Source organism: Helianthus annuus, chromosome 15 (genome assembly GCF_002127325.2).
Source record: "Helianthus annuus cultivar XRQ/B chromosome 15, HanXRQr2.0-SUNRISE, whole genome shotgun sequence".
Taxonomy (NCBI): Eukaryota; Viridiplantae; Streptophyta; class Magnoliopsida; order Asterales; family Asteraceae; genus Helianthus; species Helianthus annuus.
In genome coordinates, this window is record NC_035447.2 from 80,184,315 (window position 1) to 80,211,903 (window position 27,589).

The following is a 27,589-nucleotide window of genomic DNA, read 5'->3' on the forward strand; positions in this document are numbered from 1 at the left end:
CTTTATTTTAACGTATGTGACAGGTGTTTAGGATGCTATCTGCTAGGATGCTTGCTAAGTGGTATCAAGTTAGGAAGAGTCTAGAAACCAACGAACAATTTATTTAAATCTGAGTTGTCGGAACAATTTACTGTCTTTGAGATTTTATGTCTGTAATAATTATTTTACTTAATATGTTTTGATATGGGACTTAACGTTAATTATTCGGTAATATTAGTTGTTATGGATTTCTCCTGCACAATCTGTTTCGCTCAGTGTCGCGCCACGATGTTTCCGCCAACGGTTGGGGTGTGACAATTTGTGACAGTGTGACCTAGGGTTCTGACCCAGATGCTGCTCATGTAGAAGAATGTATACTTGTAGGTGTGGCTGCCATGGATGCTTCAAGAACCTCATCTGTAAGTTGCCCACCATGTGTTTGATGAAATGCCTCAATGGGTTTTCAAGCTAACTTTTTTTTTTACTTTTTGTTTATGTAGGGTTTGTTTTTTTTAATCTCTTGAGGGTTTTTGTTTGTAATATTGGCTTAATTTGAAAAGTGTTTGTGTTAAATTGTTTAGTTTTGGTTTCTTGAAGGTAAAATTGGTTTTAGATCTGGTTTTATGTTTATTGAGTTTTGATAATGTTTTTGGGGGTACAAAAGGGAAGAAGTTCTTGGTGTAGGTATGGGTGGGGTATGAAGGTCAAGATTTGTCGGGTTTGACTACACATGTACAAGAATTGGGACGGTGATGAATCTTTAAGTTAGGTTAGCTTAATGAACTAGAGCAGGTAGTTTCGTTCAAGTATATAAATGTCATAGCAAGTTTTGTATCATTAATGTGGGCATAATAGTAGAATATTAGTTTGCTTTAGCTTTGCGAAACTGGTTAGAGCGGGTAACCATGCTAATCTTTGGTCAAACAAGTCACCTGAAATTACCAAGCATGACCAAAGTCAAAATCACCAAAATCAAAAAGGTTCGTGTATTGTGATGGTGGTTGCATGATGGTTAGGATGGTGAGTGACGATTGTAACAGTTGAAGCTGGTTATGAGTTGGATATCTTTTTGTACTTTTTTTGTACAAACAGATTTGAAGTTTGTTAGATTATCTTTGCTTAGGTTGTATTGGAGTTACCTATTAATTTTTTTTTCCTGTTTTCTCGTGGTAATTGTGTTGGTAGATATAAGGATTTGTAACTGGCTTCTTGGTTGTTGGTTATTAGTAAAAGGGCGATTAACTGTGAACATGTTGGTAGCATTGTGATTAAGCTGTTGGTTTGCCAATCCTCTTGACACCAACTTTGTTTTTCAATTGACAGTTGTGTTCGAGTACAGTCATGATTGTGAAGATTGTTATTTGCCTTGCTCATGAGGTTTGTCTTACTATCTTATGTTTTAATTTATGTCATGTGTGCATGTTGTGTATCTGTTTATGTTTGTCTTTCCATTTAGTTGTAGCATGTTTTTAGTTCAGCCGTATATTAAAAGAAAGTAATTAACTTGCACAACGGTGTTCTTGAGGGTGTTATTAAGAAGGAAGCAACTTCAAGATGTCATCAGTTGTAGGTTTAGAAGAACATGTTTGTTGTCTTGATGTACGTTGTTGTCAAAGCCTGTTGGCGTGTTTTTTCTTCAAGGATTTGAAATTTTTTGCTGCTTGAGTTGGTATTTAGTTAAAGGTCCTTGAAGATTTTATTGTTATAATGTTGGTCCTGTTTATGACAGTTTTGGCTCCTTGAACAAAAGAAAATAAACAAGGAGGTATAGGATTAAAACCTCAAATGTTTTGAGTTTAAACTTGCTTGATTTGAAAAGGATTACGAAGACATCGGTTATGATGGGCTCAATTTGTATGCCCCGCCGCAACGCGGCGGGCCTCTTATCTAGTTGTTAATTCAATTGCTAACATTGTTAATTTATAAAAGTTTTACTGTAATAGTTAAAAAGAAATAAGGTCCAAAGTCATAATTACTTTATCCAAAAAGTAACGCATCATTAATTTTAAGAGTTTTATTCGATGCACTAAATATTTTTAAAAGAAACCTGATGTAAACAAAAAGATCATGAACTATTTCAGTAATTATGTGAAAATTTGTCAAAGAAACTATGATTTATACAGTATAAAGATTTTTTTTTTTTTTTGCCAAATTAATGTTTCTTTAGGTGTATATATTTTCGCCTGATTTTACTCAAATTGTGTCTTTCAGTCACAAATGCCCTTGTAATCTATCAAGTTTATTTGCAGTATAATTCTATATGACCATGTCACATTCTTGCAAAGACTCCGTTTTAACTTGCTAGAAAGAACTAGCTTATCACCGTTTCTGAACTGGACACCAAGTACTTAATATACGTTAATTGAAATTTGATATACGCGGTTGTCTAGTTTACCACCTTACAGTTCTTCCTAACCTCCTGACCACCTGTAATGCTACTCATCTTGATCATGGACTTTATAAATGCCTTTGTGAATGCACCTTTTGAGCTTGCAAACTTTGCGGCAATATTTTTTGTTTTTGGGGAATCAAGCAAAGCTTTGTCCGAAGAAAATAATGTTTTTTGTTGGAAGAGGAGTTTGTAGTATGTATTATCAAAACTTGTAGAAGAAGGATCCATTGGAACTCCTGCATTCTTTGCATTGTTGGTGGCTGGGCAAGTGCTTTTTAAACTTGCAGCAAATGAAGGGTTGATTGAAGGGTCAACATCAGTTGTGGAGTTGAAGTTGTGGATTCTGTTTTTGAATGATGAGCAATGGGAGAAACCAAGAGTATGCCCACCTACATACACAAAAATCCGTTAGTATAGGAAACTGGGTCGAACGAAGACTGATTGACCTAGGAAGTGTAGGAAACTGGGTCAAACGAAAATGATATAATATTTTAATATATTTAACAAGATGACTAGTTTTAATAAACTTAGAATATTTGGAAAAACTAAAAAGTAATTTGGGTCATCCCGACACCAAATTTGATAAGGAGGTAATCCAAGAACCTAGAGACTCGTATTCGGACCAACCAGACAAAAGGAAGTGAGCTAAAAAGGGCAAAACTTAAAATGGATATAACTTTGGCTTTAATCTTTGTCACAAGAGAAATGATGCATTTACTTTTGCATGAAAAAAGAACAAAAGAAGATGTATATGTTAATGCACTATTTTATTAACTTAATATGAGAACTGAAGTTACCTGAAAGTGCTACAAGATCTTTTAAAGATAAACCTCTTTGAGCAAAGCTTTGTTGAAGTTGAGAAATGTTGAAAGTAGGAGCAGGGAGTTGTCTGGTTTCACTGGCTAGTGATGTTCTTCCATCTTTTCTTCCCTTAGGTACAACCCAGGATGGCCCTCCAGACTGTATAGACGTGTACGCATTTGTTAATAACATTAGTTACATACAATATAATGTGTAATTGTCATTTACCATAAATTATAACATTAGTTACATTCAGTAAAAGTTCTACAATATGCACATAGAGTCGAATGGTATAACATGATGTGATATGTCCATCAAGACTTCAGGAAACTCAGTATTTCATACCTTTCTTAGCCTTTTCGTTATAGATCAAGTATAGTAACTTTTATTATCCGTTTTCAGCCCATTTACTTATTAACGAGGTGGGTTATATGTCCTTTCTTTAGCAGGTAAAACGATGGTATGCAAAGATATCAACCAAAAATATTGAAACAATATAATGTTCGTTATTACCAGCACAACCGCATCTCTTGCTGCTAAAGCTAAGATATCAGCACAAGAAACTATTCCCGGGCATGCAGATTCAACTGCACTTTTAGCATTGTCGATGACGTAAAACGCATGCAAAGAAACATTTGGTGGTCCATCTTTTTCAGCAGTGTTTTTTCCCTTCGAATCCAGCAAAACCGAAGCGTCACACCCCTACAAGTTAGATCAAACCTTGAAGGGTTAGCAATATATTAAACAAAAAATGATACAAGTATGCAACTTAAACATAGTAAAGAAGATGTAAACAGTTCCCTTTTGTACCCTTATGAAACAGTCATGAAAGTGCATCCTAAGCAATGCCGCAGGGACTTTTTTGTCATTTGTCGCGGCGTCCCTCACTGCTTTTCGGATGAGTGATTCTGCATTAGGGCATGTTTTTTCATAGTAGTTTGAACTTAGTGAAATTCCTGTTGAGAATAATGAGAGAATGAGTAGTGAGCTTAACAATGCAGACATGATGACCAATATGGTTATATGTTCTTTGTATTTGAACTCTATTTACTTATGTTGATCCTGCATGTTATTTATAGAAATAAATGAAGCGTTGGGTGGGGTGGGGTAGGGTAGGGTAGGATAGGGTGGGGTTTGATATGGTGGTTCATGGTTGGTATGATAACTAACTGATGGTGCATGGTTGATATTGGAGTATGTTTGAAGCGTTAGTTAGAATATACAAAATTGTTGATTCATAATTTTCATCTTTAGGCGTTTTGACAACTTTATTTCATGGGTTGTTTTCAATATCCATGGAAGGGACTAATTTTCATTACGAAAGATTTGGATCAAACGGGTTGAACGATTAAGTTTTACATCATGTATTTATATATATAAAAAAAGAAACTATTATTTATAATAAAGAACTAGTAATAAGACCCGCGCGCGTTGCGACGCGTGTACATTGCAAAAGTCGAACGGATTAGTCCAAACGTTATTTGATGTGCTAACTTTATGAAAACACGTGTTTCGACGTATCCGGTTGAACTCAATGTAACATATAGCTGCATTGTGATTGGATTAAAACATAACACAAATAAAATTTATACCGTACAATCATAACGTATTATATGCGACCCGACTAACTTAAATTTATACAGTCAAATGAAAAACTCTCGAGGGGTGAAAGTGACATTTTACAAAGTTCATAAAAAGTTATGAAGTTAAAAATTACATTTCCTAAACTTAAGGGATAAAAGGGGGTAAAAATAAGATTTGACAAAGTTGAGGGTATAAAGAACACTGTCACAAAGTTGGAAGATAAAAAACAAACTACTTGTATAAAAAAGTTATTTATGTTTGAAGAAAATGGGGCAAGCTGATAAAAGTCAAAAATGACCGGCTTTTCCATTTTTACCCCTGCAGTCCCTTTGATTCAAGAAGCTCAGACGGAGACGTTAGTCGGTGGCAAGCCACCGACTTTCTCCTTTAAGATGATATATAATAAGTTTTATATCAAGAACTTAACACACACTTTTTATAGTAAATACGTTATTAACACAATAATATACTCTTCTAATCATATTTAACATAATTATTATTTGTAAAATATAGGTACAAACAAGTCTACTTGGTGCGGTTGTAAATGTGGGGGCAAAAACTCAAAAACCATGGGGTAGTAGGCAAAATAGAGGGGTATTTTATAATTAAAAAAATACAAAAAAAAGGAACCAATCACTACCTTCAAGTCTACTAGATGATCATATTCTGCTACTTCTGTAATTAATTTACATGCTAATTAGGTATCCACAAGTAATATGGATCAGTACGTATTTTTTTTAATCATGCGACTTTTAGTTTAATTTTCTTAATTGGAACTAAAATTGAAATGCATGTCATCTTAAATCATGAGGAAAAGGAGGTCAATTACAAAATCTAAAGAAACATGACTTTATTCAATATTATAGAAGGTAAAACATCAATATCAGCCAAAACTTTCTCTCTCTTTTCTTTTTTTTTTTTTTTTTTTTCCTTTTGATTCTCTCTTATTTTTTAAGCGAATCATTTCATGTACACTTTTTTTTGGTATGGTGCACTTTGTTGATAGATTTGGTAGTCACTAACTACTTTCATTACTATTACTCTGCTTTTCTAGATAGACTGAAAATTATTGAAATTTTATTATATTAATCATATATGAATAAATAAACTATCACTTGTTTGCTAATGTACATTAGAAAAAAAAATAGTTTAATGTGATAATAAGAATTATGAATCAGTTCATCTCTTATAAATTTGCTTACTCATTTTTCAGAATGTGGATTCACTCCGAGAATCGATTCCTTGACCGATGAATGCGATGAACACATATCTTGTGCGGAATCCAAGTACGTGTGTGAATCAGACACAAAGAAGTAATTATAAGTTGTTTTCTATTACTGTTATAACAGTTTGCAACCACGAAAACAAATGAGCAGAGCTTCGCCTCTCTAATGCTCAAAGTTACAAAAGACCAAGACCCTACAACTCTATATATAGGCATCATGGGTTCGTACAAGGCTTGCTACGAAGTGGCTCGGTTCGTACGAAGGGAGTCCCTTCGTACGAAGCCACAACAACACACTACATATTATAATAAGCAGTCCCTTCGTATGAGCTACCAAGTCCCTTCGTACGAACTGGCGTCAGCACATAAGAACTTTATATTCTACATTGTTCTGCACCAGTCTTGTATCATCTGATTAAGCTACGATACATGATTGACGGAAGTGATAGACAAACTGCACTCACAGACTCCCCTTTGGATATTACTGCAGTCAATCTCGTGTTAAGTATCTTTTGCAAGTAGGGTTTCAAGTTAAGGTTCCTTTTATAGATCTCCCAATTACACTCTAGCTCCCTAACTATTAGTTTTCTCTCCAGGTAATTAATCTCTTATTAATTACTAATTAACGGTCAACTTTTTGACCGTGTTTTATTATCTAACAATAAAACTACTCTCTAATAATATTTCTTGAAGAATTTATTTATATTTGGAGAAAAAATTATTTACCTGTAGCTACTACTTAAAAATTAACTAGTAATATGACTCCGCGTTGCGGCGGAAACACAACTTAGTTGACGTTCTGATAATCCGTTAAGGGAAATCTATATTAAAGTTGACATTTCGATAGTTCGTTAAGGGAAATGTATATTAAAAACCAGTGCACATGAGTTTAATTACACATAAGACGATACAATGAGATTAACACACTAAATGCATTTCGTGTTAACGGATCACCTCTAACACAATTAATACTCATATAGAAATAACGGACCTCTAACACGATTCATACCATATAGAAATAACGGATCATCTTGATGAAACACCGATTAATACAAGGTTTATCGATAGGGTTATTTCACCTATGGGGTTCAACCTCTTTCCTTACTCGTATCAATGACTCGAGATCTGCAAAACAGTAAACACCGTCAGTCTCGTTAAGAGGGGGAGAAAGGGGATTTCCCTCTTAACCAGGCTCCGGCGTGAGAATAAGTACTGTTCTGAGAGAAATAAACAATGTGTGTATAGAGTGAATATAGAGAGTAAAGATCCTGAACCTGAATGATGAAGGGTCCTATTTATGGAGGGTGAAGAAGGGAGAAGCAGTTGTGGCAGCTGCGGGTGCGCGCCAGCTGTCCGACCAGGGGGAATATCCTCTTGGTCTGCTCTGTTGTGGCAGGCGTAGTGGTACACGTGGCGCGCTTGCATTTGCCCACGCTGGAAACCTTGTACTGACGACGTCGGTTCTGCTCCCTGATTTGCTGCAGGCCTACGTGGCGTCCTGCGGTTGGTGACACGTTTTGTCCTTTGTGTCTGGTAGAGCATCTTTGGTGCCACCTGCAGATCTTCCAGAAGTTTCTAGAAGCTTCTGGATTGCTTTGCTGATGTGGCTGCCAAGTGTGCTCAGAAAGTGGTATGGTCCATGCCATATAGGCAGAGAGTTGGGACCATACCTCTTCACATCTCTAACACGATCAATACCCATATAATTTTTTTTCTATTTTGACAGATTACACGAAACTAATAGAATGTGACATTTTTTATAGATTAAAGTCAATTATAACTTTTTTTTCGAAATAAAATATTATAACTTTTTTCGAAATGAAAAAGTTATTATTGACACGAACTTTTTTTTATCTCGAAACACAACTTCGTTTTTTTTTTCCTAACACTTTTATAATAGGGTTATTGGATTTTATCACCCCTAACTATTGGCTATTGGCCACTGCCACCCTTAACTATTACTTTAACGCCCGCCACCCCAACTTAATACTTAGTGTGTTCTGTCACCACGTCGTTAACTAATCACAAACTTTAAATTCTGTTACTATATATTTTGGGTGTCCTAAGATCCCTAAAACCTTCCTAAGATCCCTATGACACCCCCAAAAGTATAGTAACGGGATCTAAAGTTAGTGATCAGTTAACGATGTGGTGACAGAACATACTAGGTGTTAAGTTGGGGGTGACGGACGTCAAAGTGATAGTTGAGGGTGGCAGCAGTCAATAGCCAATAGTTTGGGGTGATAAAATCCAATAACCCTTTATAATATCACTAAATGACTATTTCCATGTGAGAGAAATGGTAAAAGAAACGATCAAATCCGGAAGTCCATTTTTTTTCAATCAAGATATCTTATTCATATTTGTCAAGTTACATCAAAACAGAAGGTAGACGGGCAACAAGCTGCGTCGCCACCTCTTTCTGAATTGCAAACCCTTTCTGAAGTCCATTTATTATTTATTAAATAAACTAAAAGTTGTGTTTTATGTAAAAAAATAGTTTGATTATTCATCATCATAAAAAGTACTATTAGTTAGTGAAACATTCGGTTATATTCTCGAAATATTTTAGAAAAAAAGACTAAAAACATTATAATAAGTATAAATAAGTATTTAAATATAGGGTGGAGATATAATAGAAAGTTTATTTGGCTAGGAAGGCTAGGAAGTGATCTTGACCATCCATTAAGTTAATCAAGGGCTAAGATTAAATTAGAGAAATTGAAAGGAATAAAAGAGGCGCGTGAGTTTGTTCAAGGGCATTCTAGTCAATCCAATCCAATAGTTTCTCTCTCCTCCGATTCTCCCCCATTTTTTAAACGTTAATAACTCTTTCATACGACATTATTTTTTTATAAAAATTGCACCAAAAAAACGAGCGTTTTTTTATCTTTAAAACGAGTATACTATTGCTATATTTAAAAAAAAAAATAAAACCCAGTTGCGTAAAACGCAATAGAAAATACGTAAAACGCAATGAAAAAAAAACCTAAAAAATGACATTTTTCTAAAACGCAATGCACCAAAAACACAAAGAAATGACTTATTTGTAAAACGCAATAGCCAGAAAACACACAGAAATGTCTTATTTATAAAACGCAATGGCCAGAAAACACATAAAAATGTGTTTTACCTAAAACGCAATGCACCAAAAACACAAAGAAATGTCTTATTTGTAAAACGCAATGGCCAGAAAACACACAGAAATGTCTTATTTGTAAAACGCAATGGCCAGAAAACACATAAAAATGTGTTTTACCTAAAACGCAATGCACAAAAAACACAAAGAAATGTCTTATTTGTAAAACGCAATGGCCAGAAAACACTTAAAATGTCTGTTTTCTAAAACGCAATGGACTGAAAACACCTAAAAATGTGTTTTACCTAAAACGCAATGACTAAAAACACTTAAAAATGTGTTTTTTTTCTAGCTAGAAACCACATAAAACTCTCTTATTTCTAAAACGCAATGGGTTTTAAAACTGTCTGTCACTGTGAACTGTCTGAATTGTCTACGAATTACTGTCTTCGAAATGAGCCAACTTCTGGAAAATTAATTTTTCTGATGCGTTTTTAGTACAGCAATTTAATCGAAAAAAAAATTTCCAACCCCAGCCAGGGGCTCTGCCCCTGGGACCCCGCTACCGGGGGCTGCCGCCCCCGGACCCCCGCAAAGATCGTAAAACGCAATGACTAAATCAAAAACCCAGATCATGAAAATGAAATTAAAGAATTTCTTACATGGATCGAAGTCGATTTCTTCATCAATTGACAAAATTTGAATGATAGAAACACTTATTAACGCTCGAATCGAACGAATCGAGTGATTATCTCCAAAATCACCGGAAAAAACGAGATTTTTTTATGAAATTAAACTGGGTTTTCTTCAAAAAAAGCTGAAGAACACGTTGATCGGGTTCTGAATCATTGATTGGTGATGAAAATCGCACTATAATGTAGTGATTATTGAGATAGAAAGTAAAGAAATAGTTGAAGATGGTGGGTTTTGAAAATGGTGGGTTTTTGAATTTACTGGGTTTTGAAAAAGGAAGAAGAAAGAGTTGGATTGACTAAAATACCCTTTCTCTTTATTTTAAAATTTGCCACATGTCATAATCCTATGGCTTCCTATCCTTCCTAGCAAAAATTAACTTCCTATTTGATCTTTTCCCTTTAAATATATAGGGTGGGGATCAAATATGAAGTTTATTTTGGCTAGAAGGATAATAAGAAATAGAATTATGACATGTGACAAAATTTAAAATAAAGAGTAAGGGTATTTTAGTCAATTTCATCCAATCTTCTCCTTCTTCTCTCTCTGTAAATTCAAAACCCACCATTTTCAAAACTCACCATCTTCAACCTTTTCTTCACTTTCTATCTCAATAATCACTAAATTATAGTGCGATTTTCGTCACCAATCAATGATTCAAACACCCAATCAACGTGTTCTTCAACTTTTTTTTTGAAGAAACCCAGTTTAATTTCATACAATACCTCATTTTTTTCTCGTGATTTTGAAGCGAATCACTCGATTCGTTCGATTCGATCGCTTATAAGTGTTTCTAACATTCAAATTTTGTCAATCGTTGAAGAAATCTGAAGAAATCGGCTTCGATCTATGTAAGAAAATTTTGAATTACATTTTTACGATCTGGGTTTTTGAATTGAGTCATTGCGTTTTACAAAAAGTGAAAAACCACTGTTTTTTGTATTTTCAGTTTATTGGGTTTTAGAAACAAGTGTGTTGCGTTTTAGAAAAAAAAAAACATTTTCATTTGTGTTATTATCTTTTGCGTTTTAGTAAAACACATTTTTATGTGTTTTTTGGTCCAATGCGTTTTAGAAAAACACATTTTGAAGTGTTTTTAGTCCATTGCGTTTTAGGTAAAAACGCATTTTTATGTGTTTTTAGTCCATTGCGTTTTAGGAAGAACACTTTCTTTTGTGTTTTTATGCCATTGCGTTTTAGAAAAAAGACATTTTATGTGTTTTTCGGTCCATTGCGTTTTAGAAAAAACACATTTTAAAGTGTTTTTAATCCATTGTGTTTTAGGTAAAACTCATTTTTATGTGTTTTCAGTCTATTGCGTTTTAGAAAGAACGTTTTCTTTTGTGTTTTTTAGACCATTGCGTTTTAGAAAAAAGACATTTTTATGTGTTTTTAGGTCCATTGCATTTTAGGAAAAACATATTTTGAAGTATTTTTAGTCTATTGCGTTTTAGGTAAAACACATTTGTATGTGTTTTCAGTCCATTGCGTTTTAGAAAAGACACTTTCTTTTGTGTTTTTAGGCAATAGCGTTTTGGAAATAAGACAATTCTTTGTGTTTTTTGTCCATTGCGTTTAGAAAAAAGTCATTTTTTACGCTTTTTGTCCATTGCGTTTTCCGCAACTGGGTTTTCGAAAATATAGCAATAGTAGAATCGTTTTAAAGATTAGAAAACGCTCGTTTTTTGTGCAACTTTTATAAAAAAAAAATAACATCGTATGGAAGAGTTATTAACGTTTATAAAATGAGGGGAGGATTGGAGGAGAGAGAAACTATTGTCCTGTATTGACTAGAATGCCCCTACACAAACTCACGCGACTCTTTTTTTTCTTCAATTTCACTCATTTAATCTTAATGTGCCTCTTTTTTTTTCTTCAATTTCACTCATTTAATCTTAACCCTTGACTAAATCAATTAATGGTCAAGATTACTTCCTAGCAAAAAAAACTTCCTATTATATCCTGATTCTAAATATATAACTCCCCAACTTTAGAAGAATATCGGGTTGCACTGCAAAAAGATTTAGTAACTGCATTTTCATACCTAAGGGGTTGTTTGTTTACCTCTTAATGACGCTCTTAATGGTTCAGACCTTTTACTGGTCCAGCACTTAATGGTTCAGTCTGTTTGTTTCATGAGCAGATGTCTGAATGGTTCAGACATTTGCCTCTGAATGGTTAAATATTATACAGAGTCTGAATGGTTAAGACCTCTAATCTGAATTGGTCAGACATTTGCCTCTGAAGGGTTAAGCATTATACTGCCTCTTAATGGTTCAGACCTCTTACTTACTGGTTCAGCACTTAATGGTTCAGACCTCTTACTGGTTCAGCACTTAACCATTAAGAAGTTACCAAACAACCCCTAAGCTTTTAACTTTTTCAGAAACATACGCCCCATCCTCACCGACCACCCACACAGCTACACATCTCTCTATTCCTCTACACCATCGTTTACCATCATCTCGCCACCATCTCTGCCGGCAACAAACACTACCTACCGCCAGTTACGACCACCCGCTCTCTCTCTCTCTCTCTCAATAATAAACTCATAAGATGTTCAAAACATTTTTTTAGATTGTTTAAATTGTTTGACTTAATTGTTTATCTGTGTATAAATAGTTGCTTTAGGTTACATTATGTTTTAAGTTATTTCAATTGTAATTGTTTGCTTTCACTAGATAGAAATAGAGATGGGCATAATAACCGGTTCTAAACCCGACCTGAAACCGGTTCCAGTCCCTACCCGCTTTCTTGAAGAACCGGTTCCGGGTTCAAAAAACCCGTAGGTTCTTACCCGGTTTCACATTTTATAAAAAATAGGTTCGTAACCGGTTCCTACCTGGAACCGGTTCCTCCGTAAACAAATACAACCCGGTGCATTATATTCTATTATTTATGGGTTTTGTTACCGTTGGAATCGATTTCTAGCCGTTGGAATCGATTCCTAGTCGTTGCAAATCACCCATTTAATTCCTTGTTACTGTTGGAATCGATTCCTAGCCGTTGGAATCGATTCCAGTATAAATAGTGAACAAAATTTATTTGTTTTTCACACCATCTTCTTCTTCTTCTTGATTCTTTTTCTACTCATTAAGCTCTTGATTCATACTATGGCATCCAAGAATTCCAAAACCACCAATTCTCCATCCGTTAACCAAGGTCCTCAATCCGCTCCATATCTTGTTGGGACACTCACACATAATCGCAATATGGAGGTATGGTGCAATTGGGATTTGGTGGAATTCCCGATTCTAGCCAGCATGGCTCGTGATATACTAACGGTCCAAGCTTCCACCGTAGCTTCGGAAAGTGTGTTTTCTCTTAGTGGCAGGGTATTGTCCATACGAAGAACAAGACTAACACCGGAATCAATAGAGATGGCAATTTGCCTAAAGGATCATTTAGATGTCGTGGACCGTATTCAAACAGGTCAAGAAGACAAAGTGGAATTAGAGAACAAGATTGTTGATGAAGATGAGGAAGAAGTAGAAACTAATGATTCCGAAGACGATTGTACCGAAGTGGCCCCACCAAAGCGAGCCGCAAGTCAAATGGCCGCACCCACGACAAGTAAACGGTCAAAGAAATAAACCGGCTATAATGCAATATGTTTGTATTTTATTAATATGTTTGTATTTTTTTAATATGTAATTTTTTATTCAATTTAAGGTATTTTGTCTTTAAGAACCGATCCCTACAATAACATTGCAGCGATTTTATTGACTTACCCGATGGAACCGGTTCTTCAGAGGAACCGGTTACAACCCTACCCAGAATCAGTTAGTATCGTCTCCAGTTTAAATGGTCTGAAACCGGTTAGGAACTGGACCCGGTTCCTACAAGAACCGGTTCCACCCACACTCATACAAGAACCGGGTCCAGTTAGAAACCGGTTCCAGGTATAAAAAACCCGATATGCCCATCTCTAGATAGAAAGAGTCGAAAAACCATGTTCTAACTCTTGGTGTTTTGTTTCTTTCCATGTTTATAATCCACTACGTTAATTTGACAAATACAATGGCCAACATGTAGAGCAAACACATACTAGTGTGTTCTTTGTCATCTATCCGAACCCGACCCGCACTGAATTGAACAATTTTTTTTTAATATTTAGCAGTAGACAACCGACTACTACGTTGCCTGGGCAGTATGTAACATGTGAAGTACGATTGTAAAGCATGTCACATGACTATTGAGCCTTGTACGCTGCCTGAGCACACAATTTTAAGCACATGTTTAAAGCCGTGCTTACGTGCATATCGATGTTCATCCTCAAGTCGAAATTTATCAAACTTCGGTTGATCTACCAACTGGAAAACAAGCGGTTGATCTAAAACTACGCGCAATTCACAAACTAAAACTATGATCAAATATCATTCTAGGCAAAGCAAGAGAGATCAACAATGAAAAAGAAAAATATATAAAAAATAATTTAAACAAAAGGAAGAAAAATAACTACAATGAAAGAATGAATAGTTAGAAAAAGAAAGCTATAAGTCAAGTAAATGAAATTTGTACTGCGTGACAATGCAGCAGAGCTACGAACGCGAGTTCTATTCCCTTCGCCTTCTAGCCCGGCAGCAACAGCAGGAGGAACTGTGTCGGTGTTCAAGGGTTTTGATGTGAAAGCAGTCGAAGTATCAATGTCATAACCTACAAAACAACAGTTAGATTTATGTTTCATTATCGTTTATGACGTGTTGAATGTGTGACCAGAAACTTGAAATGCAACGTGCACTTACAACCAGATTTCTTCCAGCCAAGAATGAGTTTCTCTCTATCAAATACGATACGGTATCCAGTCATGAAGTTTTCTGTACAAGGAGAAAGAAAAGCATAAATAATCATATTGCAAAGATATTGGTATATACTATATAGGGGTGTAAACGAGCAACCCACTCGTGAACTAGAGATCGGCTCTGCTAAAAGCTCAAACTGAGCCAAGCTCGAGCTTACAGAGCTCTTCTAACAAACGAGTCAAGCTTCACTCGAACTTCGCTAGACTCGCGAGCTTAAAAGAGCCTGTTTTTATATAACTTCTATTTAAAACATTATAGATATTTATATAATAGTTGAAACTATATATAAACTAGGATTTTGACCCGCCGCGCGTTGCGACGGCGTCGAAAGTTAAAGTAACTCGTATTTATACTGTATATTTGACCCGACTCTTTACTTAAAAAAATTACATCGCCATCGAATGAAAACGTAGTATATTTGAGCCGACTTGCTTTCAAATACAGTTTACGAACGTACACAAAATAAGTAGAACATAGATAAAAAAAAAGTATAAAAATTTGTAGACGTTGGGGTGTAAAGTCGTAAAAGTCATTTAAACCAAAGGAGGTGTCAAGTTATTAAGTAGAAAAGGTTAAGAAGGTCAAAGTTGTCAATTACTGAAAGTTAGAAGTGAATGTGCAACTTACTTAAAGATAAGGGTTAATAGTGTTTCATGTCAAAAAATTAAGGGTGTAAATTGGAAAAAGTTAAAAGTGTAAGAGCCTTAAAGAAATGGAAAAGTCAAAATTTGAGGGTTAAAAGAGAAAGGTCTCCACCGACCTTTCTCTTTAATAGTATATAAATAGATGATAAAATAATAAAATATTATATATTATTATATATAGAAAATATAACGACATATAAAAACAATTCTAAATATAGATAAATTGTGAACTTATAATATTTTAGTAAATGTGCTTTAATAATACCATATATATATATATATATATGTGTGTGTGTGTGTGTGTGTGTGTTCTTTAATAGTATATAAATAGATGATAAAATAATAAAATATTATATATTATTATATATAGGAAATATAACGACATATAAAAACAATTCTAAATATAGATAAATTGTGAACTTATAATATTTTAGTAAATGTGCTTTAATAATACCATATATATATATATATATGTGTGTGTGTGTGTGTGTGTGTGTGTGTGTGTGTCACCAGCCCATGGGGATGATTCATGTAATCTACCCTATAAGTCAATACAACGGAAATATTAAAAAGATGTTTATACAAGAAACTGAAGACTTACGTCCAATAATGTTCATTTCTCCATTCTTGATAACAGCCAAACAATATATAGATTCAGGCTGCAAACAAAAAAAAACCATAATTACATCAAGAATTTACGTACATTCAGACAATCGAAATGAGGTGGAAACACGAGACTTACTTGTGTGGGGAGCACAATTACAGGAGTGTAGATAAGAAATTGGCGGTCCCCTTTCATGGTCAAACTTACATCGGGGACCTGACTAGTATTTGCTTCAGGACTACATATATAAATTAAAAACAAAATAAGTTCGTTTAAAATAAAAAAATAAAACAATGAAGATCAAATCTGGGACTAGAAAGCAGACCTCATCGCATAACAATATTGAAAAGGGATCTTCCTTTTATCAGTTACACGCCGTGGATCTTTTGTTTGTGCATGAAACTGCAGAAGCACGTAGACCATGCCTTCAAATTAGTAAATTACCAACTTTATTAAAATATAATACTCAAAAACTTAAACCCGTGTCAGTATGCTTCCTCTTGATACCCCCGTATACAACAGAAATCTTGCACGAAAAAGGCGCTACCCAATCATTTATTTTAACTTTTTTATATAAAAGTGTGGTTTTTTTAAATAAAAATATTTGTAAAAATAGGGTAAAAAAATTTATGTTTGTAAAACTGGGGTAAAAAATGGTATACCGGGGTTCTAGGTTCTAGCCCCCAGATTCTTTGAACAAAAAAAAAATGCACAATTTTTTTTCTTGTATAACATTTAGTTTTTCTCTAATTAGTTGAAGTAATGGATAACTCAACAATAACCTGAATTTATTTAGGTTTTTTTGTGTGCAGTCCAATATACGTTTTTTCAATAACTAATTAATCCAAAATAAAGTTTTTGTCTCGTAATATCAAACACTTTGGATACAACTCAGTTTGTTTATGTCGAATTGTAGACAAAAAACTGAACAAAACCGTATATTTATATTTTTAGTAAATTATAAATATCGCAAGTTGTTAGAGAAAAACTAAAACATATGTTAAATCGAAACTAGAAAAAAAAAAGACGAAATATATTTTGGGTGAGAAAATCTAACCCCTGGGTGTACCGTTTCACAAACAAAAAGATATTTTAATTCCACATAATGATAGTAAAGTTTTTATCGCTTTGATAGCTTACCATCTTTGTCAGCCTTGTGTAATGTGGTTCAACAAGATAGGTGAAAGAGGTACCAGAATCAAAAAGAGCAGTGAAACTCGAATTGATAAGCGAGTCACCAACACGAAGTTGTGTAGCTCTAATAGTATATGTAGGACTGCAAATGATGAACAAATTTAAAAAGTCAATATCCGGGCCCAAGTTTCGTAAATGCAGCATTAACAATCCATTTGCTTATTAATGGGTTGATCTTGGTTTAAAAAGGCGTGCCTGCGTGAGGCGCACGGAGCAATCAGGAAAGCGCATCATGTACATTTTTTGTGCGCAGTCCGATATACATTTTTTTCCAATGTATCTCTAACGACTCAAATGAGTAAAAAGAATGAGTTAAGCAAACGGGTCGAAAGTCACTTAAATTGTTTTTAATTCATACGGACTACAATCATTCTATTCCAAAAAAGATTTTTTTTAATGTAATATATTTATCAAATTCGTTGAATAAACTATTTATCATAAAATTAAATAAAATGTGCTATGGCCCAACCCAACCCAACCCAATCAGTACGCCCATACAAAAAATAACCAGTTTAGCCAGGATGAAAAAAAAAAAAACACGACAATGTACTACTTACTTCGAGGCATCAAAACTAAAAGGAGTCTCTTCCTGATCGATGCTGCCTTTATCACCAAAACTAATCCGACCCGTTCCATCATGTCCAAAACACATTGAGAAAGAATCGGCTATGTAACCTTCTCTTGCTAACAAGCTAGGAACTGATATTTTCTCCATACCCAACCCAAAAAGACCGTTCGGGGCCGCAATGTGTAGAAACGAACCACTTTGTACCTGCCCACACCTGTAAATTTCATATACCACAGTATTCTTATTATTATTTTGTATTTTGTATTTTTATTATTATTATTATTATTATTATTATTATTATTATTACTATTACTATTACTATTACTATTGTTATATATAATAAATATAATCAAGAAAAATGAAAACAGACTGGTAATAATACGTTATGTGATTGAAAATTACCCGAATGTGACAAACGCATTGACAACTTTTGCATTGCTATCATCTGTTTCCATGTGAAGATAATCTTCTATCAAAATTCCAGAAGTTGACGTTTGAGACGAGATGTAAGATGATGAATACGGGCAAGTGCCAACCATTCCGCTTCCAGGACAGCTAGCAGTACACATCCTGTGGTTGCACGAAACCTTTTTGCTTGTTGATGATTCCTTTGGGTCGTATATGCTCATATTAAATTTCTACAAAAAAAAAAAAAAAAAAAAAATTGATGATCAAATATGTAACCTTCCTGCTTTGAAAAAGTGTGGCGTGAGGTGTTGCTCTATGTACAACGAATTAAGCTATATTTACAACCAGTAATTGCGTCTCTCTCTCATCTGTTTTACATATCAACCGTTTTATCAAGCAAATCATTCATAATTTCTTCACCCTTTGGTTGTTTTTACATAGAGTAAAGTACACGGATGGTCCCTGTGGTTAATCAAAATTTTGGATTTAGTGCTTAGCTTTTTTAAAGTACACAGATGATCCCTGTAGTTTGCACTTTGTAGCACATTTAGTCCCCAACTTTTGCCAAAATTACATGGATGGTCCCTGTGGTATGCACTTTTGACAAAAGTTAGGGACTATATACATAACAAAGTGCAAACCACAGGGACCATGTGTGTACTTTTGAAAAACTAGGGAGTAGGGACTAAATTCATAATTTTGGTTAACCACAAGGACCATCCATGTACTTTTTACTTTCACATATGAAGCTCCTATGCACCCTGATTTTGACTAACTTTGACCACTTTTGACACAGAAGTAGATAAGGCACCACCTCAAGGCGCTTTCCTGATAGCCTCGTGCGCCTCACGCATTAGTCACACTTTTTTTAAACCAAGGTAACCTTTTATACAAATAACGTGCTTCGGTTATGAAATAATGAAAAGAAATTACATACAGAGCTATAAGGTGTGTTATCAATAGAAGCACATTTGCTGCACTCGCATGGCACCCAAAATAGATCACTCCCGGTATCAAGTGCCACCAAAAACTTCTGGCCTGGTGTCCCCAAAGAAACCATTGTGTAATGCAAACTAGTTGAAGAGAAAATCAAAAACATCATATTAGTAATCAGCATTAGTGTTTAAAGACAACAAAAAGCGGTTATTGTGGTAAATAGGGCCTATAAACTGCATGAATGAATATGTATATCCGACCCCTCATACCAAACAATGTCCGTTTTGCCCAAGGTCAAACATCATGGATTCCCCCCTCCCCCCCTTTAAACATGCTTAACTGCAGACATTTCCTCTCATCCACAACCGATGCGCTCAAAACACGTCGGTGTCATATTCAACACCATACATTCCATATATCATCATCATACTCAGTAAATCCCACCAATAGCAAAGCTAAGGTAGGGTCTGAGGAGGGTAAGATGTAGACAGCCGTACCTCTACCCTGTAGGAATAGAGAGGCTGCTTCCAGTTAGACCCCCGGCTCGATAGTAGTTTTGCATCAAGCCTTGGACATAAGGCACATAACACTCAACAATTGAAACAAAGGCCGGTTAGTGCATGTACCCCCTTGTCTTTCGGCTATCAACGCCACCACATGATGCATGATTAAACATCCCCCTCTTTTAATGTTATTTTCACGAAATTAGTAAAATAACGTTAAAATTAGTGCACTTCCGTACAGCCGGTATAAATTCAAATTTCAAACCATGTGAGATTTACCTAAGGTGCCACCGTATATCTTGAAAATGCAATTAATTCAAAGCAAATAGGAAACAATTTTGTCATCAAATTTAACTAAACTAGAGACTAATTTCAAAGCAAGTAGGAAACAATTTTGTCATCAAATTTAAATAAACTAGAGACTAACTCAAACACCTAATGGCACCCAAGGCGGTGTTACCACCGGTACCTACCCAATTCTATTCCCAACCCGCAGTAGAATAAAACCATACCGTGTGCCCTAACGGCACAATATCTAATGTGGGATTTACCTAAAGTGTCACAAAACAGATTCGACAATGCAATCAACTTAAACCGAAAAGGTAACAACTTTGTAACCAAAATCCAAATAAAAACCAAACCCAATTTTCCCGATCAACTTATATTCATAACCCGATCACTTCACCCATTCCGTGTCGCCTAAGGTCAAACATCATGAGTCCCCCCCCCCAGATAAAAAAAACACTCAAACACACTTAACTACGGACCTCTCCTCTCATCCACACCCAATGCGCCTAAAACACGTCGATGATATTCAAAACCCGACATTCCTTACTGCCGGTAATAAGACTGCTGGATGTGGGGCTCGTCCCCGGGTCGTCCTGGTGCGGCGACGGGCTGGAACACCGCCCCCTAGGTGCGTCTCCGTCTCCCCTTAGACGTTCTCGCCGGGCCTCACTTCTTTATCCAACACACACACACAAATATACATACATATGTATATATAAAGGGCTCATCCCCACATCTTAGGCCCATCCCTTTTAGGATATCCCCCACACCCCGCCTATGCGGCGGATCATCCTCAAGGGACTACCCTCCTCAACACCCATTAGCCTAATCACTAACCATTTCAGATTTACCTAAGCTCCCACAAAATATTTTGAAACTACAACTAATGCAAATAAAAAATACAACTTTATGACTAAATTAAGTCTAAAGACTGCATCAAACACCTAATTTCTCCAAAAATAAAAAAATAAAACCCTAACCAACGACCAAAATTCCAAAACAAAACAAACCCATTAACGAAAAATGAATAAATAAATAAATAAAAAGACATACTATCCCAACGATTGGATTCTCAAACTGGAATTCCCATCAGAAAACGTCAACCGTTGATCAGCAGAAGCACCCAGCAAGCCACGGCCTCTGAACACTCTATCATGTTGAGCCAACTGGGAATAATACTCCAGACTACCGGTGACCGGAAACTGGGCGGCGGAGAGGTTGGTGTTGATGGTTTCTGACCACTTTTTAACCGGGTCAGAGAAGCGGTGGTGCATCTTGAAAGTGAAGACACTTGCAGTTGCACAGCAGTGTTTGATGAAGTTGTTGGAGAAAATTGTGAGGAGAATGAGGAAGAAGATGAAGAGTGAGTGCATTGCTAGTGGGTTGTTGTTGGTTTCATGGGATTTTGGGGGTGGGGAGAACGGGAGATCTGGAAGAGGTTGGAGGTGGTGGAGCGGTGGGGTAACGACGGTTGGAGAGGGAGTGGGTTGGAGGTTTATTTTTCTTTCTTTTTGATGTTATGATTGTTTTGTTGGTGTTGTTTATTATTTAATTTTTTTTAGTAAAATTATTTTTAATTCTTGAGTTTTCGTGATTTAAATTATATGACTTTAAGGGGTTGGTTCCGGTACAAACCATATTTTATCCTACAAACTGTAAAAACAGATCCTAGTACTTAAAAAAAAGTTAAATTAACACATATCAAAGCAATACATACATAAAAGTATATTAGCACATGAAAATTAATTAAAATAATTGATTTTAGCACGTATTTGGATGTTATTAGCACTTTTCTTAATCAGCACATTGAAAACAAAAGAAATATCCAAATAAAGAATTAATTGCTTGTTAGCATATTTATAAGGAATTGAAAAATTGGTTTTTAATAAACCAACCTTTGTCCCGTTGGTAAATAATAATCTTACCTACGTAATTAGTATACAATAATCCTACCTATCAACATGTTGGTACTCAATGAACTTCCGTTAATTTTTTTTAACTGAAGTTAGTTTTTAAGTTTTATTTATTACACAAACAGTCCCTGTAGTTGTAATTTACTAGTTTTAACTATTGTAATCGATAATGGCAGTGTGTAAAAGCTGCAGAAATCCAGTTAAAACTAGTAAATTACAACTACAGGGACTGTTTGTGTAATAAATAAAACTTAAAAACTAACTTCAGTTAAAAAAAATTAATGAAAGTTCATTGAGTACCAACATATTGATAGGTAGGATTATTGTATACCAATTACGTAGGTAAGATTATTATTTACCAACGGGAGAAAGGTTGGTTTATTAAAAACAAATTTTCCTAAGGAATTCAATATAATTGATATTATTTAGGATATTATTTTATCATTTCTCTATAATTGATTGAATGTCATTTGACATTTTTAAACGGTTCTTACAGTTTGTATGCAAAATGTAGTTTGTATTTGATCCTACTCCATGACTTTAAAATTAAAGTTTTTAACTAAGTGAACAACATGTTTTCATACGAGGAACGAAGGGTCACTATATGGTATTTACTCTAACCCTGACCAACTACCTTTTGACAACTCAAAGAGGGAGCAACTTACCCATTAACTAGTAAGTAGTGGCGGCAGGCCATAAGGGTAATTTTTGCAGATCGAAATTCAGATTCCCTTCGATGAAGATGAAGGATGCTCTATACCGATTGCACGAAGCATAAAAACAAACCTTGTCACACTTTGGTGGCCGGGATCAACTCAATGTCGGAAAATTCTGTACAACCGCTAGAAAAAACGACGAGGTTACGGAAGCGGACCTAATCATAGAAGCTGGAGAATGCCTGGGTTTCAACATGTCGAAAATCACTGATAAACTAAAGCACCAAGTTATTGGTAAGCAGGCGATGATCGTTCCTCAATGAATTTTTTAACTGCAAATACAAGGGGGCAGGAGATTCCTTGAAATTGGAGAACATCAAGGAATTGAAAAGGAAAAACAACATCAATTTTATTTCCATGTAGGAAACGCAATTCACGGATTCTACAAAAATACATGTTAGTTCTTTTGGGGAAACTCCCATCTTGAGCCTGATTCAGTTGACGCCACTGGCAGATCGGGGGGTCTTCTAAATATATGGGATCCGGTTGTCTTCGGTCGTAAAGCATCCATATCAAATCGGTTCTTGTTGGGATTGATGTAACACCTCGAAAATTTGCGTCCTATAATGTATTGACACGTGTCATAAGCTTGGACGTGTTAATGAATACTATAGAGGGACTAAAGTTGACAAACATAGAAAGTATGTGAATTCAAGGGTTCAAAATGTCAACAATGGATAAATATGCCCTACAATATCCCTACATGATGTTTATACCCTTAAACGAATAATTCATGGATCATACGAAGCTCATTGTGAAAGAAAGTGAGAAATTACAAACTACAGGGGTTAAATGTGTCAACATGTTTAAGTTGTACCTATGAGTGACCTTTTAGCAAACCCAAAGCTTTGTAAAGGTAAATTATGCTCACTAGAATAAGTGATTAAAATTTCACAAAGTTTTGATAAAGAATGAGGAAGTTATGACAATATTCGTATTCTAGGGGTTAAAAGCGTCAACGTTGAAATTTATGACTTTTTCGGGTAAACATAAAGTGACCAAGGACTTAACAAAGTAGGTTTAAGTTTTGGAGCCCTTATAAGTAAATATAAAGGGGTCATAGTGCAAGAAACAAAGTTAAACTGACCTTTCGAGGAGCCAAGAGCCAACATGCAATAAATGAAAGATTTGGAATCAGATCTGAGGGCTCACGCGGCCCGCATAAACATTTTGAGGGTCTTACGCGGGCCGCCTGACGCGCCCAGATGCAGAAACTTGTTTTTGTTGCCTGTTCAGCCCATGTAAACGTCATATGCGCCCTTTAACCCTTCCAAGAGCTGCCTAAATGACTCCTAGAACCTTAGGGACATGTGTTGATGATCAAGAACCATTGGTAGTGTTGTGTGTCAACAATCCATGGTGATTAAATCACTATATAAAGGCCTTTGGTTGCAACTTTGATCATTCATCCATTCCTTCTTCATCTGATCATTTTTGGAGCTCAAGACCTTCTTCTAAGCTTCCCTAGTCGTGCATAGGACCTTTGTAAGTATGCTTGACCTTTCCTTATTGAGTTTTCGCTTAGTTTTAGCTTAGAAGTCAAACCGTCGTAATTTACGGTTGACTTAGCGATAAATCATTATTGGTCCAGTGATTTGTCGGATCAAAGGTGGTTATAAGTTGGTAATCATGTGGGCCTTAAACCCTTAAGAGGGCACCCTCTGATTCCCATTCTAACTAGGTCAAATGTCGGGTCAAAGTTGTTTATAAAAAGTCAACAGAAGGCTAAATTGCGATTTTATGCATAATCAGTAATATAGATGGCGTGTAACCTGTTTTAACACTCATATAACATGATAATAAGTATATTAACTAGTCTAAGCTTGTTTGATCCGACCATTTACCATTTTGACCCGGTTCGGAACCGAAAGTCGCAAAGCTTTGACTTTTGCTTTGACTTCAGTTCTGACCCGTTATGGTATGATTTAGATATGCCTTCGGACTCTCTTAGGACCAGGTTACATGATGGTACAACCCTCTGTGACCGGTTCGTTGTTTGTCCGAGTCTTTTACACATTTCCGTTAAATGCTCAATGTTGACCATAACGCCCTTTTTACTTTAAAACGATAATTTTGGACATGTGAAAGGACAATAACTTTAGTTACTGATTTCTAAGCATGTCCCTAAAGTTTCATGTCAATCCGAGGTCTAGAATAGGAGTTATGCTAAATAGCGCAATTACGGAAACTTTAGTAATTAAATGGCGCAATTAGCATAAAGCCTATCTAAACCCAAATTTCGACACCAAGCCTTTTACGCACTGATGTAAAATAATATTTTGGGATTTTTAAAGATTTTTAATTATTTTTAACCTGCTCATAACCTGCGGTTATGGCATCGATTCGGTAAATACCGAATATACCCTTTTCGGACATAAGTTGAGTTCTATATGGTATTTTGACCCGATTCTAGTTGCTACTGATTTTAAATAATAAATAAAGTATTTTGGACTTTATAAACTGTTCGGCAAACTCAGACTTCCTGTAGAACTCGGAAATCTCTTTTATAATATTTAAAAAGACCGAAATACCCCTTCGGGGCGTATTTTGGATTTAAACTCATTACGGGCATTATGGAAGGTATCCTACTGATACCACAACCTCCTTAGAGTATATTAACTTAGGAAACTTGTGTAGGACTCTCTCGGTTACCCGTTACGCCTTTTGCGCGCACGATTCGGTTTATGTAACTAGTTTACATAAGCTAGCCGAAACGGGTCAAACCTTATGGTTTTTACTTCAAAATCCAGAGAGTGGTTATTATACCCATATAAAACAAGTCTTCAAACTTGTTGGGTCCAAACCACATTCCATTCCCGGTTTTCGCCTTTCACGCGATTAAACCGTATTTATCCTTTGAAACTGACCGGTCTAAGCTAAGACTAAATTAAAGACCCGTTAGGAATCTAATAGGTTAATAAAACCTTCGTTCCAGATTGAGAGCCCCAGTAGAAGTACTTGCGCTTGCTGATTAGAATATACGGCTGAGTATAAATTGCTTTTGCTAGCTCAGGTAAATACTTTTAACTTATTTTCCCTATACGGGCTTGGGATACGGTATTATAATAATACCGCTTGGTCGGGTATTGAATATTTAGTCGGATTGTGATTAAATTATGAGGTAACCCGCTTTAATCTGTATTGTTTGAAATAAAAGCCTTTAGGGGTTAATGACCATGTCTCGGATATCCCTGACATCATTGTATTATAAAATGGCCACGCCTTATGCACGAGGTGTAGGCATACCCCTGACAGTGCATAAGGGAAACGGTATCTCACTCTCTTGTGGGCCTATAATTGTGGCGTGTCTGTTAATCTTGACTCGATTTCTACATCGGGCCCTGAACGTACAACGAACATGTAAATCTGTATACAAGATTATAAAGATAATTGTCCCAAGTTATAAAAGATATGTTGTGCCTTGTGCATTCAAATCAATTTTATTAAACCTTTTCAAATGAGTCGGTTAATTGTATTTACCAGTGTAAACTGACGTATTTTCCAAAAAGGGTTAAGTGACAGGTACTGAACGTAATTGGCTGGAAGCTCAGGGCGTTAATAAGGAATCTTGCAAGTTCTAGATGCCTAAAGTCTGTTGAAAAGTTTTCTTTTATTTGATCCGCCTGTGGATCCTTTACCTTCCGTTGTAATGCTTGACATTACTTTATATTCGGAATGTAATATATTTATCTTTTGCTTCCGCTGTGCATTTATATATTGTGTTGTTTGACTATGATGACATCAATTACGTCACGATATTCCCCACCGGGCCCACCGTTGATACGTGGAAATTCGGGGTGTGACAGGTTGGTATCAGAGCCAACATTGAGTGAATTAAACACTAGCCTTTTGTGTTTAATCTCAATAACACAGTAGCACATTCCTTAAAAACTTCTGAGTCTAGACTTAACATAGGAATACTCTCGATTCTAATCTGGAATTTATTGCTTCCAATTATTTTTATATATTGGATACGTCGCCAAGCGAAGAAGTTGTATTAGGATTTCTCCTCATCCGGAGCCTGGAAATACTGAACTTCGTACCGCGACTAGGATAAAACGTGTATCCAGGGAGAAAACATTCAGAGATAAGGTGAAAACTCCTTTTTGCTGAAGATCGTATCTTTAATAAATCCTTGTGAAGACATGTTTATCTTTAAGTCCCTTCATGGACAACATCATTCCTTTCAAGTCCCGTTAGGGCAATTATGTACTCTTTTTATCATTTTGTATGAATATAATATATCAAATAAATTAAATTATTATCCCTTTTCATAATTGATCTACCAGTATAAATATTGAAAGAATCTTTAAGGGTAAAACCTAGCTTGAAAGTCATTAAAGACCTAGCTATGATAGTAAAGCCTGTTTAAAAGAGATTCAGATTCTTGTTAACATCCGAAAACATGTTAACACTCCTGGCAACAGTAATATAATAAAATTACACTTGTCATCTTTACATTGGGAAATTCCAAACCCTTATCTAGCCTAGTGATTTAGAATCATGGCTTAGATCATCAAATAAAGATGATCAAATTATTAAACATCCGTTAGTGATGAAGTGCCTACGGGCCAAACTTATTGTCCGATAAGACAACGACCGTGGTGGTTTTTGACCCCCGTCTAAGGATGTTGGACTACGTCCAAGCATAATAGTTTGTATGATCAATACGATCCTGACTAATATCATCAAATGAAGATGACCCTATTATAAACATCCATAAGTGATGAAATGCCTACGGGCCATACTTACTGTCCTAAGGGACAAAAGACAGTTGAGGTCTTTGACTCTCTGTCAAGAAAAGGTAATGAAATACGTTCAAACCTTAAATGCCTCGATTCCCTGAAATCATGGCCTATAAATTAAAACAGTCCTTATAACTAGGCCTTCTGTGCCACTTTAATATCCTTAATGTTTTATAACTAGGATAAATTACAATGAAAATATAACTAACAAATTAACCAATATGGTTCATAATACCATGGTTGATGAATCGTCAAAAATGATGATTCCAAAATAACCTCTGAGTAAATGATTGTCACTATGTATGTAGCAATCAAACTACATGGCTGGATCGGATGAGGTCAACAGCCATCCGAGGGAGGATAATGATGCTCCCAGAGTTAATATAACCGGTGCGGAACTGAGAGCATTAATAGAAAATGTCGTTACACAAGCTCTCGACAGACAATATGATGAATCAAGTGATACACACTCTAACACTCTATCTGTGGCTCGTAGTAAGCCCCTTTCTAAATCA

The 27,589-nt window shown here is 35.6% G+C and overlaps 2 protein-coding genes across 2 annotated transcripts; both read right to left on the reverse strand.

Moving 5' to 3' along the window:
- Window positions 1-2,199: 2,199 nt before the first annotated feature.
- Window positions 2,200-4,242, reverse strand: LOC110877552 (peroxidase 64). Its single transcript, XM_022125704.2, has 4 exons — window positions 3,983-4,242; window positions 3,686-3,874; window positions 3,169-3,331; window positions 2,200-2,760 (listed from the first exon to the last, which is right to left on the reverse strand). Exons 1-4 carry the CDS (start codon window positions 4,175-4,177, stop codon window positions 2,366-2,368), a joined length of 942 nt encoding a protein of 313 aa, XP_021981396.1. The 5' UTR covers window positions 4,178-4,242; the 3' UTR covers window positions 2,200-2,365.
- Window positions 4,243-14,102: 9,860 nt separating this feature from the next.
- LOC110877553 (aspartyl protease family protein 1) lies at window positions 14,103-21,216 on the reverse strand. Its single transcript, XM_022125705.2, has 10 exons — window positions 20,754-21,216; window positions 18,911-19,046; window positions 17,968-18,203; window positions 17,555-17,779; window positions 16,944-17,079; window positions 16,129-16,205; window positions 15,942-16,041; window positions 15,801-15,858; window positions 14,499-14,570; window positions 14,103-14,409 (listed from the first exon to the last, which is right to left on the reverse strand). Exons 1-10 carry the CDS (start codon window positions 21,071-21,073, stop codon window positions 14,189-14,191), a joined length of 1,581 nt encoding a protein of 526 aa, XP_021981397.1. The 5' UTR covers window positions 21,074-21,216; the 3' UTR covers window positions 14,103-14,188.
- Window positions 21,217-27,589: the final 6,373 nt, after the last annotated feature.

Coding starts and splice junctions, on each gene's coding strand:
- LOC110877552 (XM_022125704.2), bottom strand. CDS start 4,177: ATGTCTGCATTGTTAAGCTCACTACTCATTCTCTCATTATTCTCAACA. Junction 3,332..3,685: donor CAAGAGATGCGGTTGTGCTG/GTAATAACGAAC, acceptor ACGTCTATACAG/TCTGGAGGGCCATCCTGGGT. Junction 2,761..3,168: donor AGATCTTGTAGCACTTTCAG/GTAACTTCAGTT, acceptor TTGTGTATGTAG/GTGGGCATACTCTTGGTTTC.
- LOC110877553 (XM_022125705.2), bottom strand. CDS start 21,073: ATGCACTCACTCTTCATCTTCTTCCTCATTCTCCTCACAATTTTCTCC. Junction 17,780..17,967: donor AATGCGTTTGTCACATTCGG/GTAATTTTCAAT, acceptor TGAAATTTACAG/GTGTGGGCAGGTACAAAGTG. Junction 16,206..16,943: donor ACACAAGGCTGACAAAGATG/GTAAGCTATCAA, acceptor GTGCTTCTGCAG/TTTCATGCACAAACAAAAGA.